Source organism: Aspergillus pseudoviridinutans, assembly GCF_018340605.1.
Source record: "Aspergillus pseudoviridinutans IFM 55266 DNA, scaffold_9, whole genome shotgun sequence".
In the NCBI taxonomy this organism is placed as follows: Eukaryota; Fungi; Ascomycota; class Eurotiomycetes; order Eurotiales; family Aspergillaceae; genus Aspergillus; species Aspergillus pseudoviridinutans.
The window spans coordinates 1,040,565-1,058,411 of record NW_025091289.1 but is presented as its reverse complement, the minus strand read 5'-3'; the positions used below and the strand labels follow the sequence as shown (position 1 = coordinate 1,058,411).

The 17,847-nt window shown below is 50.6% G+C and overlaps 5 protein-coding genes across 5 annotated transcripts; 1 reads left to right on the top strand and 4 right to left on the bottom strand.

Annotated features, from left to right (window-relative positions):
* Nucleotides 1-1,786: 1,786 nt before the first annotated feature.
* Nucleotides 1,787-3,754, top strand: Asppvi_011188 (epsin; the record flags this gene model as incomplete). Its single annotated transcript, XM_043307022.1, has 4 exons — nt 1,787-1,859; nt 2,013-2,082; nt 2,138-2,358; nt 2,436-3,754. 4 exons carry the CDS (start codon nt 1,787-1,789, stop codon nt 3,752-3,754), a joined length of 1,683 nt encoding a protein of 560 aa, XP_043162957.1.
* Nucleotides 3,755-4,686: 932 nt separating this feature from the next.
* On the bottom strand, nt 4,687-7,271 carry Asppvi_011187 (putative AAA family ATPase; the record flags this gene model as incomplete). Its single annotated transcript, XM_043307021.1, has 3 exons — nt 4,687-4,907; nt 4,979-7,085; nt 7,182-7,271. The coding sequence occupies 3 exons, from the start codon at nt 7,269-7,271 to the stop codon at nt 4,687-4,689; spliced, it is 2,418 nt and encodes an 805-aa protein (XP_043162956.1).
* A 1,175-nt stretch (nt 7,272-8,446) lies between these two features.
* Nucleotides 8,447-9,895, bottom strand: mrsA (putative mitochondrial carrier protein; the record flags this gene model as incomplete). The annotated part of the gene is made up of 8 exons (XM_043307020.1): nt 8,447-8,492; nt 8,546-8,990; nt 9,045-9,101; nt 9,158-9,250; nt 9,317-9,449; nt 9,527-9,562; nt 9,628-9,697; nt 9,858-9,895. 8 exons carry the CDS (start codon nt 9,893-9,895, stop codon nt 8,447-8,449), a joined length of 918 nt encoding a protein of 305 aa, XP_043162955.1.
* A 1,555-nt stretch (nt 9,896-11,450) lies between these two features.
* Nucleotides 11,451-17,091, bottom strand: Asppvi_011185 (uncharacterized protein; the record flags this gene model as incomplete). Its single annotated transcript, XM_043307019.1, is given in 10 exon segments — nt 11,451-11,479; nt 11,545-11,823; nt 11,842-12,431; nt 12,490-13,018; nt 13,079-13,407; nt 14,644-15,316; nt 15,397-16,568; nt 16,627-16,751; nt 16,854-16,910; nt 17,008-17,091. 10 exon segments carry the CDS (start codon nt 17,089-17,091, stop codon nt 11,451-11,453), a joined length of 3,867 nt encoding a protein of 1,288 aa, XP_043162954.1.
* A 179-nt stretch (nt 17,092-17,270) lies between these two features.
* On the bottom strand, nt 17,271-17,739 carry Asppvi_011184 (translation initiation factor eIF-2B subunit epsilon; the record flags this gene model as incomplete). The annotated part of the gene is made up of 2 exons (XM_043307018.1): nt 17,271-17,486; nt 17,650-17,739. The coding sequence occupies 2 exons, from the start codon at nt 17,737-17,739 to the stop codon at nt 17,271-17,273; spliced, it is 306 nt and encodes a 101-aa protein (XP_043162953.1).
* Nucleotides 17,740-17,847: the final 108 nt, after the last annotated feature.

The window sequence follows — 17,847 nt, the reverse complement described above, 5'->3', positions numbered from 1 at the left end:
GTTGTTCACAAGTGGCATGACTAGACGGATATGATAAATTGATAGATACAATTGATCACGGCTACAGGCACGTCAGTGCCGGCTCCGACTTGTTTCTTCTTCCACCTCTGGTATCTCTTCGCCTCCGGCTCAAGATCGCCCTAGATATGTAAACAGATCTACCATGGACATATGCCAAGGTTTCCAGCATCGTACGTTTCAGGAAGTGTTCCAGAATCCAGGGACTTAACCGGCTCGGCCTACGATGACGTAAATGGCGATCCTTGGGTATCTTCTCTTTTATTTCACGATCATGGGACGATGTGAAGCACCGCCACAAAGTAGATATGGTAAACAAAACTGTTCGTTGAGGGCCCTTTGGACCAAGGTAGAAACACTGCTGTCACCTATGGCTCGTGGTTCTGCATTGACTGATGGTTGATGCCAAGTCCAAGGCGTACGCGGCCGTTTTTGCCACGAGAAGTATAGCAGTCTCGGAGTTGGGAGCGACATGTCCTTGTCTTCGGGATCTGTGGTGTGGCTGGAATTAGGTATCCATGCTGGAATTGATGCATTGTAACTTTAATACAATAGTTGGAATGAACACAGGATAGAAAGTTGTTATGCAGTGAGAGTCACAGATGGTATTGACCAGACACCACTGCTTGTATACGACCATCCGGGATTCGCCAATAATAGTTATGAACCCAGAGAGACGAGAGAATCAAGTAGATATGGAGATAGTAATCAAGGTCAATCTCACTGCCTTTACCTCTTCTATCTGACGAGCAATTATATTAATAAGTCTGTCTGGCCACTGCCCGGTCTTACTCCGCACTTCCGTGCTGCTGCCTTCAAACTGATATATGGGCAGTGCTTGACCTCGTGTATACAGTAGTCTTTGCTTCTTTGGATCCTTCACTTTTCCTCTCAACTTTGCTGCAGGGTTCGAGTTCGTCAATCAATCAATTAATTGCCTCGTTTCTGGTTCTCCTATTGTGGTTGTTGTGCAATCGATCGTACTTATATGGATTGAAACGCAAACCTTCACAAGGTAATCAATCAGCCAAACCATTCTTTGATCCGAGAATGATTATTCCATTGACACTGTTCAGAATTCAAAAGCAAAAGCACCCGATTCCTCGCATTGACAACATTCTCGAAAAGAGTTGTTTATCCTGCCCTGCATAGAGAGAGCCCTCCTACTGAGGCCACTGCCACCCGCCGCCCAATTCGTCATCAGAATCTTTGCCGGAACCAAACCCAAAGGCCCAAACTTGCCGACCCGCCCAGCTCCCCTCTCCCTCCTCTTCCTCTTCCTCCACGTTCATCTTTCTGCTTCGTCCGGAGGCGCTGGAGGCCAAAATAATATATCCACCAGACGAACTTCATCTACCACCCAATCGCTTCCTACTTCTTGACCCTTTACCCTCGTTTTCCCAGCGCCGACACTCCGCCTCGCCATAATAATTGCGGCGCATCCACTGACTGGAATCCCGCACGCGGCTTACATACACCACCGCCTGTCCTGCTTGGGCCGTGCGATAAGGACTAAGGAGAAGACGACGACGACCACGCCATCTGCCTCTACGAGCTATTCAAGAACAACTAGTTGACCTCGCTCTGCAAACCACTCCCAATATCGGCTTAATTTTCATCATACGACATCAGATCGTTCCCATTCCCCGACCAACATAAAGGCGAACAATTCGCGATCCCGGCGCCTCGTTTCCCCGCAAGAATTGAGACCGCGCTCGTGTTGAATATCTAGAACCAAACTCACCCTCATACATAGTCACCATTCAAGATGTCGAAAGTTGTCCGCAGCGTGAAGAACGTAACTAAGGGTTACTCTTCAGTACAAGTCAAAGTTCGAAATGGTACGTCTTGATTACTCCTTTTCCTTGCTTTCCCTCTCTTCGCCTCTTCTCCTCCATCGGGACCGGAGGGGTAGCCATGAGGCAACTATTACTCCTTTCGTCATGACATGTCTGTGCGTTTTCATTTATGCTACTCGTACTGACCTGATTCAGCGACGAGCAATGACCCTTGGGGCCCGACGGGCACCGAAATGGCAGAGATTGCTGCCATGACCTTCAGCAGGTATGATTCAGTTTCTTTCGGCATAACCCGGATCCAGGCTGACGGATACGGCTAGTCCGACAGATTTCTACGAGATTATGGACATGCTCGATAAGCGACTGAACGACAAGGGCAAAAATTGGCGCCATGTTCTCAAGTCGTTGAAGGTATTAGACTATTGCCTTCATGAAGGATCCGAGCTAGTTGTTACGTGGGCCCGAAAGAATGTCTACATCATCAAGACGCTGCGCGAGTTTCAATATGTGGATGAGGACGGAAGGGATGTTGGCCAGAATGGTAGGTGGTACTGCGATGAGTGTTTGCGCGACCAGGTCACCCATTTGCTAACGATTGGTACCTCCTGACTCATACAGTTCGTGTTGCGGCCAAGGAACTTACCACCCTCATCCTCGATGAGGACCGTTTGCGCAGTGAACGATCCGACCGCAAGCTCTGGAAATCTCGGGTGAATGGACTGGACGAATACCAGAGCCATGGGCCCGAGCCTTCGCGCCGATCTGACCGACGGGAGCGCCGCCAACCGGCCGATGACGAAGACATAGAGTATCGCCTGGCTATCGAGGCGAGCAAGGCAGAAGCCGAGGAAGAGCGGAGACGACGGGAAAAGCAATCCATGATGGGAGAAGAAGATGAGGATCTGGCCAAGGCGATCAAGTTGAGCAAGGAAGAAGAGGAACTGCGGAAGCGGGAGCTGGAAGAGAGCAATGCCCATTCGCTTTTTGACGATACTCCTGTGGCCCAACCCCAGCCCACCGGGTATAACCAAGGTTACCAGCAACAAGGCGCCGTCGACTGGTTTGGCAACCCCATTAATGCCCAACAGCCTCTGTCTACCGGTTACTTGAACAACCAATACGCACAACCAACCGGATTTCAGAACCAGGTCACTGGAATGCCCAATGGATACACCAATGGATTCCAAAATCAGCCAGCTGCATTCGATCAGAATCCATACGGCCAGCTTCAGAACAACTTCTTGCAGCCACAGGCGACACTCCAGCCTCAGCAAACAGCTTTTACCGCGAACAATCCGTACGGCACCGACATATTTTCCCAGCAGCAGCAGCAGCAGTACCAGCCGCAGTACCAACAGCAACAACAAGCACAGGAGAATCTTTCGCCGGCAGGTAGCAACAACCCATGGGCCCAGAGCGGTGGCCAGACAGCGAATGCCTTGCAACCCATGCCTACCGGGTCCAACAATCCGTTTGCTGCCCGCACTCAATTCCAGACTCGGCCCCAGACGTCGACGGGCCCTCCATCGCTTAACACCCTTGCGGAAGAAAGAGCAACAAATCAGTTTACTTCCGCTAACCCTATTGCCAACTTCCATGCCCCAGCACCCCCCAAGAGCACACCGCCACAAACGAACAATCCTCACCACGCCCGTCTCAATGCTCTTCTATCCACCGGCGAGGGGCAGGACACATTCGGCAACGTTGGCGATCTACGTATCCCGGCCCAGCATACTGCTCCAGGCACTTTCGTCAACTCTGCCGGTCAGGGTTTGGATCGTCTGCGAGCCACTCACACAGGCAACAACCCCTTCTATAACCAGCAGCAATTTGTCCCACAGTCGACAGGCTTTGCTCAATCTTCGAACAACCCTTGGACGACTCAGCGGCCTTACCAGCAGCAGTCTCAGGCCGGTGGCAGCCTGATTGACCTGTAAAGAGCGCATAGTTGACAGCTGTTTATTTTTTCCATCAAGTCTGGATGTGAGGAAATGTTCATTGATTGGGATACCACGGTTGTTTTTTCTCCCTTCATATTTAGCATCCTTCGCTGCTTACTGATCTCCTTTTCTTCGGCCGCGTTGTTGAGTGTTACGTTACTTTGATGGCATTGTGAATATACAGGAGATGCCTAGCCTACTTCTCATTCCATCTTGGCCCCATCTTGCGCGTCGCTCGTCGTCAAGATCCACAGCCTATTGTCTTTGTCAACCCGTGATTACTCGACCTGGCACCCTTTGTCCTCTATTGTCCGTCTCTGGCCTACCATTTCCCTTTGTGATGTACTTGACTTTATTGCCATACCTACTACCGCTTACATACCTATTACTTCCTATTGTCAATGAGATGAAATCTCCACTGAGATGACTTGCCCAAGAGTGCTTTGAACGTAGGTGGGTGGAAGATCGTTTTGTATCTACCTTTAGTAAGTATAAGTAAGTAGTACCTTGTGCCGTCAAGGTCACAGAGAATCGCTAGATATCGATGATTGAACATAGAAAGCTGCAAAGTTCAATGTAACGACGAGCACTGAGACTCMGATCCTACCTTATCCATGCTCCTAACATCGAGACCACAAGGGTGAACCATGGACGCCAGGGATACTATAAAGTCATTTCAAAAAAGCGCCCGCTCCTCCGGTGCCACCAATACCATTTATGTACCTATACACCAGGAACCCCTTCAAACCGAACCGACCAACAGACCATAACATCACATGTAAACTACCCCAGTAAGACCGTGCCGAAACAAGCTGCGCGAAAAACACCAAAGACTGAGGAACATGCACGATGGACTCGAGGCTAGAGATCTGCCTCCGACGACTTGCAACAGAGAACGTAGAAGTGTGTGAGGTGCCCAAGGGAGAAAACTAGCCGCCCCGTTCGCCGAATTTCCTGGCCCACTCCTCGTATTCGCGTAATCCGTCGCGGCTGACGCTGGGTCTAATGGATTTGAGACTGGCTTCGAAGTCTTGGAAGCGGATGGGACGGATTTGGTCCATTGGGGTGTGGAGGAGGGCCTCGCCGAGGTTGCGGAGGGGACCCATGGCGGCGTCTTTGGCAAGGGCGGTGATGTCGGAGCCGGAGAAGCCTGTGATTTTTTGTTGATCTTGTGAGCATGATAGACAAGGAATTGGGGGCGGTGGATGATGGTGGAGTTACCCTCTGTGACATGGACGAGGACTTCAATGTCCTCGTCATCCAGTTCGTGCACCTGATGGCTCAGGAGCTTGCGGAGCTGTTGGTCGCGGACATGGTGCTCGGGCAGGGGGATGTACTGTCTGCGGACGAACCGTCGGCGAGCTGCGTCGTCTATATCCCAAGGCACGTTGGTCGCTGCCAGGACGAGCACCCGACTGGGATCTCCCCGGCTTCTCTTCGTTGATGGCTCACGGCCGGCTGCTGCTCGTTGTAGGTCCGACCACTGGATGAGGAACTCCGTCTTGGATCGCCGCGAGGCTTCATGTTCTGTTCCGGAGGAGCGCGCCGAAAGGAGTGAGTCGATCTCGTCGACGAAGATGATGGATGGAGCCAACGCTTTGGCGAGCCCAAACAGCGCCCGAACGAGCTTCTCGCTCTCGCCGTGCCACTTGGATGTTAGTGTCGACGCGGAGACTGAGAAGAAGGTCGACTTCGACTCCGTGGCTACCGCTCGAGCGAGCATCGTCTTACCTGTTCCGGGTGGGCCGAACAAGAGCATTCCTCGAGCGGGTTCGCGAAGCCCGGAGAAGAGATCCGGGCGAAGGAACGGGTAGACAACGGCTTCTTTGAGCGCTTTCTTGGCGCCATCCAGTCCAGCAATGTCATCCCAGTGGACTTCGTCCCCTCGGACGACGATATCATTGAGGATCTGCCGGGCCGCATTAGGGTCAATGCCCTTGGGCAGTTTGTTCATGATGTCCGAAATAGATCTATCCTCGTCTTCATCTTCTTCCTCTAGTTCTTCGTCGGCGTCTATCGACTTCGGGCCCATCGATTCTTGATCACTTGAGGGCGGTGTAACTGTATGCGCTGGCTGTGGTTTGCGTCGAGTAGAGCTGTCGGATACCTCCAATTGACTCATGGTAGGGCTCAAATCCTCAGCTTGAGTTCGGGAGACAGGCTTTCCTGTCGACGTGGAGTTGATCCGAGAGCTTGGTGTGGCCTTGCTTTGTGGTTCGCCCGAAATGCTCGTTGTAGCCTCGGGTCTCGTTTTTCTGACAGGCGATGAGGTTACGCCAATATCGCTCGATTGTGGACCCTGAGGTGAAGCTCTGAGCGCAGCGGGTTTGGGTCTCACGGAGGGCCTAGGACTAGTCCGAGAGTTGTCAACAGGCTCCGACGATGGCTGGGCGAGCGTCCTGCTCCGACCGCCTGAGGGCTGCCGGACCTCCCCAGCCGGGGAGTGATGAGTTGGTTTTAGCGTCGGCACCGGTGTTGTGTTACTGTTTGTCCGTCGCGCAGATCGGACAGGTCGAGCCTGCCGGCCATCTGATTCGTCTGCCGCACTTTTCCTCGATACAAGCTCATCCCCGGAGTGAGACCTGAACTGACCGGAATCTTTCCGGAACCCAGAGTCACTGGAGATGCTTTGGCGCGAGGACGTTATTGCGGCGTCACTTGCTAGATTCCCAGATGCTGAAGGGAGCCGGTAGATGCTCCCCCAGGCTAAACCTGCAGCCTGAGACGCAGCCGGCCGCAATTCCTTCCGCCGGAGGACATCCTTGTTCTTGCCGTGCTTCTTGTGCCCGTCCGACTTGCGCAGAGTGGTAGGCATCGTCTTCCGTTTCTCGGGGCTCGAGTTGCGAGACTGGTTTTTGCCGGATGAATGCGATGGAACACGTAATGCTGGTAAGCTAGTCGCAGACGCAACGCTGCTGTCCTGGATGACTGACTCTGAGCTCGCCTGCGTCGCCGGCGGTGGACGTCCTGGGATCGGCGGCGGTCGAGATAAGTCCGTATAATCCACCGGAGGTACCGTCCCGTCTCCGATCCAACCGGATATGTTCGAAGTAGGTGTCTTGGAGGCCGATTTGCCTTTGAAGAATCGGTGGCTGACACCGCTCGTGGCGGGACTGTCCTTCTCCTGTGCTTCCTTCCTGCTTTCACGAAGAGCTTCCAAGAGATCGACTCGCTCTCGGCACTGGAGTTCTAGCTGGCGGATCGAATCTTGGAGCGCTTTTTCCGTTTCGTTCTTGGGTGTATAAGTTGACGACAGTCGGTAGGCGTTGTGATAAGAGATTGTGTCTAGAGCAGAGCGCCAGGCTCTCAAAGCTTCATCTTCATTGTTCTAGGATATCAGAGCGAATTAGTATTCAGACAAAAGGAAAATATCAATTGACTTAAAACGAATAAATCGGAGATGGGAATGGAGGGGACGACAAACCTTCCCCTCAAAGTATACAGCCGTGGAACACGAGAGATAGCACTCATCGTACGTCTTCTGCAGCGAAGACGCAGCAGGCTTGGAGCGCATCATTCACGCCGGCGGAAATGCAGGACCCGCCCGCACCAGCCATGCGATCGACCACAATTGGAGTGCGGAGGCGAAATTGTAGGGTTGTCTGGAACCGAGGGGGGCGATGTCGGGATGGTCCAGAGGCTGTACGGGTGGCGCGGTAGAGTAGGGACTGAATGGTCGAAGAATTGGTTGACAGGTGGAAAGGGAAGATAGAATCGATGGCCAGTGAGTCTGGGGAGGAACAGACGAACAGGCGAGTTGCTGGAAGTTGATGGGATTTGATTTTTCGTCTCGTTTCCATCAGAAAGCTCCTCGCGTGACGTCGTTGGTCCGCCGGATCGAGAAGACACTACCCCACGGTGATACGACGACTGTCATCGTAGTAATAATATCTTAGTTACTGGACAGATATCTGCTAGCTTCTTTAACTTCTTCTATTAATTTTATAGTAACTAGTCTTTGAGGTTAGGCCAATCGTTCCGTCTATTGAGTACATATTCAACCAGGTGCTGGGATCAATTGGGTCCCAAATCGTAACCGCAAGGAAAGCTTCCCTGCATGCCCAACGCCAGCACAATATAGGATACATCGGTCAAGCAGTAGAGCAGTCTAAATTAGGGACTCGCATTTCCGCCTTGGAAATTTCATCGAGGAGCCGCCTCAAGTATGTTCCCAATGAAGAAAGAAGCCCTTCTATATCAAACCCTCCTTAACACCCGTCCCACGAGAACTTATGCACACATTATCTGAACGGATAAACGTAATCGGAGAAATGTATCCTCCACGAGGTGGTCCAAATATCGGGGGTGCCTAAGATCCAAAACCGTCTCGGCAGCGGGTGCGTCGAAGCGAAGCGGTAGATGAGGTGGGTAACCAGGCTCGGAGGAAGACGAAAAGACAAGTCATCAGAAGGAGGAATATGGAGGAAATATAGAAACACATCGCAAAGTAGTCTGTGGCCGGTTAGGGTAGAGTATTCCCAACCTGCGGGTTTGCTCTCTCCCTGTTCTTCCGGTATCCCTTCTCTTACGCAATATGCATTGAAATATAGCTTTTGATTTTTTTCATTTTTCAGTCCGAATCCCTATTAACTTTTCACGCTCGCCGAACGGGATCGATTGAAGTCGGAGGAATGTTAGGTGTAGTTGAATCTATGTGACAGGGCCGTTACGGGCAGGATGTCGAAAGTCTCACTCCTGGCGTTTGAAGTAGGCCTTGGCCATCTCGTACGATGTCCTGTATGCCAATGTCAGTTCTGAAGCCCTGCTCATGCGCGGATAACAACGTACCAGCAAATCGCCGTGCTGGGCATCGTGGAGATAATGCGGGGACGGGCGCCACGTAGGAAGCCTCTCCAGCCAAACTGGCGCTTGATGATGGCCGCCGCATTGAAAAGGCCCTTTGCTGATCGAATCTCCTCATTCTGCGCCAACCCACGTGTCTGAAGAAGCGTCTTCACGACGTCCAAAGGAGTAGTAAGACCTGCTGCGAAGGCACCAGCGAGACCACCAGCTATGCAGTGGGTGAAGGGGTCATATTCCTGGGACGGGTTCATCACTTTCGAGATCGACTCGTACGCCACGAATTGAGTAGCCGTGAAGGGCACCGTCATGCAGAGTGTAGTGGGGTATGATACGTAGAATGCATGCAGACCCTCAGTGCGGTAAACGGACGTGGCGCATTGTAAAAGGCTCTTATGTATAGAGCCATGTACTTGCATCCGTTGCTTGATGACTATTTCCGAGCGTTAGAGGAGTCAAATGGGTCAGTGCATCGAAGACGACTTACCATCGAATGGATTCATCAATGCATCGCTGGCAATGGTCGCCGCTGCTCCACTAGCGGCTTGGAAATATTAGTACCATTCCTGCATCGACAGAATCATGATTGAGAGTACTTACCGGCAGCAAGCGGATGGTGGCCCTCGTCGACATTTCCACCAGCCATTTCCTTGACAACCTCATAAGTACCGAAGTACACGGCATGCGCCGGACCTGCCGAACCACGATTGTAAGCCTTTCCTCATCCCCCAAATATGTCAGTGATATGCGCATCCTTACCAGCACCGACAATCACACTCGAGACTCCCTTCCATAACGTCCGCCACCCCTCGATCCGATAAATTGTGGAGACCGCATTGGTCAAGCCTGTATAAAGGCCTCCGGTTGTAGGATGTATAACTTGCATGCGCGTCTGTCCGTAGCCAACCCGATCTTAGTTACGCGTCCAGAAAGTGATGCGAGAGAATATTGTCTTCAAACCCAACATACCTTCAATAAGTCTACCGGGTACATGACAGCGTGTTCCTTTCCTTCCAGTCAGTATCGCCTCGGAGAAATCGCAGAAGTCCCAATTTTCAACGGCGACATACCATTATCCCTGCAAAGGCACCAGCCAACATGTTCCGGCCTAGGCCATAGTTGGAGGGAAGGGCTTCGTAGCTGTCGTCAAATAGAGGTTAGCAGTGCGTAGTTGGAACAGGCAGTGCGATTGGAGGTGAGGAAGTCGACTCGCGAGAAGTAAGAGAATGCCTTCTTCTCGCGATACCAACAATGTTGCAGATATGGAGTGGTGGAATCCGTGCTGAATATAGCAACGTACTCATATTCCTGCCCTGGGATCTGCTCGGGGATCGCCATTGAGCTCTAATAGCTCCGGACGCAGCCGGAGCCGCACGAATTGGAAGAGGTTGAGAGGAGGAGAGGAGAGGCCAGGAAGACGGATGCCTCAAGCTTGTCCGAAGGTTCTTTTCAATATCCCGATGAAAGCGGACTTTGTCAGTAGCGACGATTCTCGGTCGGATTGAGCCTGCGGCGAAGAGGAACTAGTTGGGCGCAAGAGAGTCGGCGACGATAGGAGAAACAGATATGAATCTCAAGTAGAATTCAATCAAAGAGCAATAAGTGCCGAATCCCAATGCGTGAGGCAAAGGAGAAGGCTAGATGTAAGTAGGACCAGATCGATCGGGAGGTTGACAATGTTGCTGGAAAATCCAGGCTGGGGAAATTATTGTTCTTTTTCGTTTGCTGCGCTAAAGTCGAATGCCGCGGAGCTAAAGTCCCTACGGAGTTACTTCTACCGGTGGATTGAACACAAGACAACTTGGACCAAATCAATCGAGCGACGAGACGTTACCGACTTGCTTAAGGTTGAAGAGGGTGAGACGAAATGTCTGACATTCTACTCTAGATCTAGCACACATAGCTCCGACACGATATACTACTGTCGCCAGGCGCACCATCGTGATTAGTTGCTAATAATGAGGTCGTGGCTCCGCTGCTTAATCATCCATCAAGCCCAGAACTTCAGCGAGGTTCCGATGACGGACTTTTTCTTCAATATCGAGAGGTAGATACTCAAACAAACCTCGAATATCCTATCCGAGAAGCACAGCAAACATGGCAACAGCAGAAGCTGGATCTTTCCATGCAGTCAGCGTGTGTTTCTCTCCCAGAAAGCCCTGTCAACTTCCGCTTCTCCAGCATCTCATAAACTTGTCCGGTCGCCACCCCGAGCGAGATATCTTATCAATATAGGCAGCACTGGACCCTCCGAGTCCCGGAGGAAACCGAATAACCAATGTTTAATGTTACCAAATATTAATACCAAGCCCTTGGTTAGCTTCAGGCCCTTATCTGATCCCATTAATCAGATTTTGAACCTTCAGTCAAGTGATCAGTAACCATGATAACGTTACCTAGCTAGCCTTCAAGGAGCCATTCCTCTTGTTTGTAAAATATCAGCACTAGCTAGAACCAACCCTTTTAGAATGGGTTTTGTCGAGATTTATGAGACCAGGAGGAGCATGCAATCTACAAACCATTGCTCGTAATTGCTATACCCTTCTACTTCCCTAGTATGTAGTGACTCTGTCTTGATGCATTCAGGGGCCATAGTTTTTAGACTCTTCCCTCCCTACCCATTGTCCAACTGATCACATGAAGAGAAATGAAAACAATGCATTGCTAACTGATACAATAAAAAAGTGAGTCACCGCCTCGCTAACTCCAGTAAAGACAGTCACACCGGGTGTAAACAGGTAAATGTAATGATCTTGTATGAATCAGAAATAGAAATCATATGCGCTGTCATCATTCACGTCATGAAAATCCCATTCGCATCTGGCCGGTTTGCCAGCTTTTGACTGAAATATCAACATCTGGAACGGCCGGGTGTCTGTCGGCTCTATATAGTCTACCATTCAACATTGAATGACCATACCCCTGCAGAGATACACATGTCAGCATCATATCATGTATCAAACATTGTGTAATGAATGAGAGCTTACCTTGTTTCAATTTCTGGGCAGTGTCGCTAAGAAGGATCACTCGGCGTTTGTTGCAATAAGCCGTTTTGTCCAAGATATCAACTTTCAGATTGGCCAGTTCAGGCACCGGCTTCTCGAACATTTCACTAAGGCTCTCCACCGCAAGCTCTAGATCTTTCTGGTTGTCCTCGAAGATTTCCGTCAGGTTGTTTCGAGCAAGATAATATGCAAAGGCATAAGTCCACTTCAAAGTCTGTCGGCACTGCTGAAGTGCCTGAGATGCAGTATCAAGGAACTGAACTTCAATCTATGATAGACCAGACTGAGATTGTAGGCTTGTCATCTTCTTTTCTGTCTTGAGGTAGAGATCTTTATCGAGCTTCGCCGACTGCTCGTGGTTAGCGTATCTGTTGTAGTAATGCAAGTATCTTTCAAGAGATGCTCGAGATTTCGCCTGCGCTGAACGAGCTTCCGACCCTGACTTCTCTTCGTAGCGATTACAGTTGTACCAGCTGGTGCCGTGTTCAGACCACAGGCCCATGCACATCCAGCAGAACTCGTGCTTGCATTTGCGGCACGTCATATGGTTGCAACCCCCGTTCTTCTCGATCGTTGAATGGCACTTAGGACACTCCTTCGTGTTGGCCGAGATCCAGTTGGCGGTCTCTGAGTCGTCTTCACACTTCTGAAGCCACATCTTGACCAATGTGCAGGGAGACGGTAAATGATCGTTCAGCGTGCAGCCGAAGCAAAAGAAATGCTTACAGGCACATTGTACGGTGGGCACGATCCGGTTGAGGTCGCGCTGCTTGACGGGACAGTCGACCGCGTACTCGCAGTTTGGGGCCGGGCACCACTTAAGGTTCTCTTTGTCATCAACATAAGTTCGCATCAACAGTGTTTGGTATCTGCAAGGCCACGTCAATAATGGATTCCGACATGGCGATCCTTGGGCTGAAGACTTACCTCTCTTTGAGATCGTCGGTGACGAGGAGACTGAGGGACTTTGAATCTACGATCATATGGCAGCCATCTCCGGGACATTCTATCCTCGCAGCTTCGCCCTCCTCGCGGATTTTCTGCGCGAGATAATGTCGGTAGCAGTCAACGCAGAAGCGATGTCCGCATCGCATAGCATATGTCTCCAAATCATCGCCATCTTCACAGCAAATGTCACACATGAACCCTGGTACAACCTCTGTCTTTGGTGTCCCATAAAAGTTCGTCCCAAGACCAGCTTCCTCGAGAGTCTCCTCCGGATGATCCATGTAGGACTCTATGAGCTTCTCCCGGTTCCATCTCCCAAACCGTAATAGAATAGCGGACGACTCCGGTGGCAGGCCCAAAATCTGCGAGACCTCGTTGACCTGCTGACTCTGCTCCCGATCGATATCTTCTGGGCTCAGAACTCTGAAATCGACCTCATATGGCTTCTTTGTGTTCCCTAGTAGATCCTTATCCTGAGAAAATCCGCCGTCGAACTCGTCACCGAACTCTAGTAACCGAAGAACGACCGCGTCAGTAAAGCACGAAATGGAAGATGGCTGAAACATACCTTCTCCTAGACTCTCATCATCACTTCCCTGTGTGTCCAAGAAGTCGTCGGCACTGGACGCATCCGTCATAAAATCATCGTCTGAATCCATACTGGTGGAAGCCGGCGTGACGAGATCGGTTGTCTTTTGCTTGTTTTGAACGGGGACGCTTGCAGACGCCACCGATACCGAATCTGTGTCAGGATCTTGGTCCGTGAGCTTGTCCTTTCTGCGATTATTCCTCTTGTTTGACGAGGTTTTCCCGGTGGCGGTTCGCGAATCAGCGACGGAAACCTCGGTGGCGGTTATGGATGGTTCCTGGTCTGTAATCGCCGCCTCGGCCGCCTTCCTTTTTCTCGTTAGAGGAGGCGTGGTGAAGAGCTATTCCTGTGGCAAGCGATATGTGCTGACTAGAAAAAAAGTAGGCCTCGACGTTGTACCTCGAGGCCTTCTTCTTTTCCGGGACAACACAAGTCGCAGCTTACCAACAAAAAGTGGATAACTATTTTCAGTTCAGGGAACTGAAGATGGTGTCGACGGCGATGGAAGGATAAACGGAACTATGCAGCACTAGCACCAAACGGGGTCGTTGCGTCGCTTATCGAGTTCAGCGTCAAGGGAGAGAGCGAGGGGTGACTTGTGATTAGTTATCACGTATGATCGCTGGACGTCACGGGAGTGGGGCGTCTAAAACGTTTAGAAGCAAGCGTGCACTGTTACCCAAGACATCAATCACTAATTGTTTCAACTGACCGATAGTGTCAAGGGGAAGCCTGCAGAGGTATGTGGAGTAGTATGAGTGAGTTGAAAGGGTTGGAAACAAGTGAGATTCTTGGGGATGGCTTAGAGGCTTAGAGTGATATGTACCATCCGACAGATCAGCAAGCCTCCCAGTCATAAGGGAGGAAATCTTGTTCGGATGACTCCGCTGGCAATCGCGGAAAGACCACCCACTGTGGGGAGAAATCAGAAGTACGCCTCAATGGGCTCAACAATTAACTAGCCTACCGTTTGATATCCTTCGACGTTCTCCTCTGCTTTGATTGGATCCTCTGGGGCTCTTTGGGTATTCTCAGTATATCTTGCAGCGCCTGCTTTGATATCGATGCCCTGCTGACTGGGTCCACGGGCAATGGGAGAAGCAATGATGTCAGTGCATCCCTAAAAATGCTCGATACAGACAGCTTCAAGAATGGGTTAGAACTAATGAGAGATAAAAGTTTATGAGTCACTGCATGAAGAGAGTGACTGCTAGAGATTATCAATGCAAAAATAAATATATGTTGCAGGTTCTTCGACGCCGGCTAAATAATTGGTACTTAAATAGACACCTTGGAGCCATTTTCAGGCTACTAGTCTTAGGCAGCCAGGCAACGATGCTCAATTCGGAAATCGATTCTGTCCGTAGATAGAAGATTGACACACAACAACGCATCGGATCTTGATCATGAAATTATATATGGCCCGTCAATGGATATCATAACTTGCTCGTCTATGGTGATACTGCCTGATAACGCAAAACTCGTTCCTGCTTGCCCCCTCTTTTCCAAGGGCATCGCTGCGTAATGCCTGACTTCGGCTTTACTCCTCATCGCTCTCTTCCTCGCTCTCATCCTCTTCACTACTCTCCTCTTCCTCAGCATTTGCGAGCCAGTCAACAAACTGTTGAGTTTGACTCCGCACCTGCCTCATCTCTTCGCTGGCACTGGACCGCTCATCGGCCCACCATTGCTCATAGGCTTCCTCCTCGAAGAGCTCCAAATCGTACAGCTCCTTAGCAGCGAACAGTAGGACTGTCTCGCCGCGAGGCCGATGTACAAGATCCTGTTGGAGCAGGACTAAGAAGTCGATCTGATCGGTTTTCTCGTCGCTGTCTCGATCGAACATACACCGTTCGACAACCTCGCGATATGTGCCGAAAATGTCACGAACGGCTTCCCCAGCACCTTTTCCTCCTTCGATCAGTTGCTGGGTTCGTTTCATGAAGGCTGTGACAACAGCTCGTCGGACCTGGTGGTCGGAGGCATTCGCAGTCATCCGCAAACTGACCAACTCCAACTGCACAACGTCAGATGTGACACCGTCTTTCAAGCTGTCATAGACACTGGCTGCAGCGTCATGGACGAAATGGTCAGCATCCTCGTCTTCAGAGTACGAAGTACCAAAGCTCTCGGATCGAGATCCGCCGAAATGGGAAATCTCAGAGGACAGGGTAGAGATAGACTCCGTAGAAAGAGAGAGCTGCGCCATGTTGTACACTGTAGAGATATTAGTACTCGACACTCATTCAAAAGTGGCGATGAGGATGAGCCTGAGAAGTATAAGGGAAGGTGCGTACCCAGTCCTGACGAAGCATTGGATACAGTGTCGTCTTCGTCCTCGTCTTCCTCGTGGAAATATTCGTGACCTTCGCCTCCTTCACCGACCACATCCGGATCATTCGCTGGTAGTCCCCCGTCTTCCTCTCTCGAGGCCTTTGTGATCCTTCTTCCTTCGCTCACAGTCACACCATCAGCGATTTTGACTTCATATGAGAGAAGAGCGCCAGGCTCAACGCTGCAATTATTGCCGACCACAACCTTATCGGCAATAATAGCCTGCCGAACCGTTGTGCCGTCGCCAATCACCACACCATCCCAAATATAGGCGCCGTCCAGTGTAACATTTTTCCCAATCTTGCAGTCCCTTCCAAGAACTGTGTTCTTGACTGTCGTCTTGTCACCAATGCTTGTGCCTTTCCCGATAACAGTTCGCCGCCCAACGACACATGAACGCGCCAAAGTAACGCCCTGTTCTGCGTACAGATTGCCCTTGCGGAGATCGTAGGTATGTCCGGGGAGCAAGTTTGTGTCTGGGCACAGTGGATACGTCCATCTGGAGATAATATCCTTGCTCACTGCGTCATATGCTTTCAGATTCCTCACTCGAGCTGCGTAGTGATCCTTGATGATATGCGTGTGGATGGTTTTGCCGTTAAGCTCATAATCTTTGAGCACACCGAACAAAAAATGCTTTCGCGGAGACTGATAATCGAAACTATCGGACCACAAACTCAGCACGTCAGGCGTACAAATATCAATGTTGCAGTCAATCAGATCTTGTCGAATATCGATCTCCGCATGAGATGAAATAAGCTCGGTGTCGATAGTCAGGCGAGATGACTCGTCGGAATGATGCTCAATTTCCTCGTAGTGCAGACAACGATCTTTGGTGGGATCAAGGACGAATACAGGGGACACGGAGGACGACTTTGTGCGATGGTTTCGACCAGCCTCGCGCAAGATCATAGTCATGATTGCGTTCTTGTCTGCTTGGCGGCGGGCACGGTGAGTCGCCAGTGCACCCTCAATAGGCAGGTTACTGATCACGTCACCGCTGACAACAATGAAATCGCCAGTGATGAGGTGTTTGCCATCAAGATCGCGCATAACATCTCCAACTGAGGTCGACGTTGACTTGAGGAAAGTCAATTGCTTGAAAGGCGACGAGTTGCTTCTCCATTTCGATGCACTTCAGCAGATTCCGACGGTCAGCCAACATCCTTTAAGCAAAGCCGATATCAACGTACTTGATGTATCTCTCTAATTGATCTGAATGAGCCCCTCCGTAAAGAAAAACCTCCTCAACGCCGGCATTAGCCAAAAACTCGAAAGTGTACTCAATCAACGGCGTATTCGCAAGCGGCAAGAGGCACTATTGTACTACACGTCAGCTACCGAAAAAAGATCCCTCTGGTAAGGCAAGTTTCCGAATCGCATCATCCTTCACGAGATGGTTCAATGACGGACAACATACACGGGGCTTCTCAAGGGTAAAGGGCTCGAATCTGGTTTCGAAAGTATCGGCAAGAACCTAGAGAGCACCGAAGCACACAATCAGCCATCGTCGTCCCATCATCTAGCGAACGGCAGTGCCAGCGCGCCGGCTGCTCCGCATAAAATGAACATACCACGGCCTGCAAAGTCTCCTCAACCTCCTCAGTCGCATTGCCCCTCTGCTTCGCTTGACCACCGCCGCCTTTTTTGGGACCCATCTGGCAGAAGAAACGGTTAATGCCAGCTGCATGCAATCTGAAGCATTCCGCACTCACATTGATAATTTACCTTAATTTGCACCCCGCTTTCAGAATGAAGAAAATGCCGAATAGTCCAGGCTTTGAATCACCGAGACTAGAGCCAGTGTGCGAAGCAGCTAGTCGATATGCAGATCAAGTTAAAGGTTCCCAAGTTTCTCTGTCAGCGACGGCGCCCAGAGCTCACAAGTCCCGTCCAGCAAGCTTTCATCCACAAAAATTGTGCCAAGCCCGATGCGAGGAGTCATCCCATCCCACTTCCAGTCCGGGCGGTCAGGTACAATGTTTGTACTGTTTGTGTTCACGTGACTTCCCTTCTTGATCGCACAAGCCACATCTTCCTTGTGCTCCAGCCTCTAAAAGTCCAGAACTTCTTCAAAAAGGCCTGGGCCCTCCTGGACTCAAGGAGATTCCCCTGTCAAGGGGTCAGCGGTCTAGAACCATGTAAACTGATTTGCGTCAACGTGGAGAATGTAAGAGTTCAGTCCAGATAAGGTAGGGAAAAGAAGGTTGACGAACTCTCGATCTTTTGAAGCGGACGTAGCCGTCTTTACCGTTGAGTGTCGGAGATTTGGACTTAGCGGGAATCTCAACGACTGAGAGCACCATTACTTTTATATGAAATGACCAGGGTAAGAGCGTACTGAAATAATTTTAATATGTGTGTATCTTCTAATAAGCTGTTCCCAATGTAAATAACATGAAGAAGGAATGTTG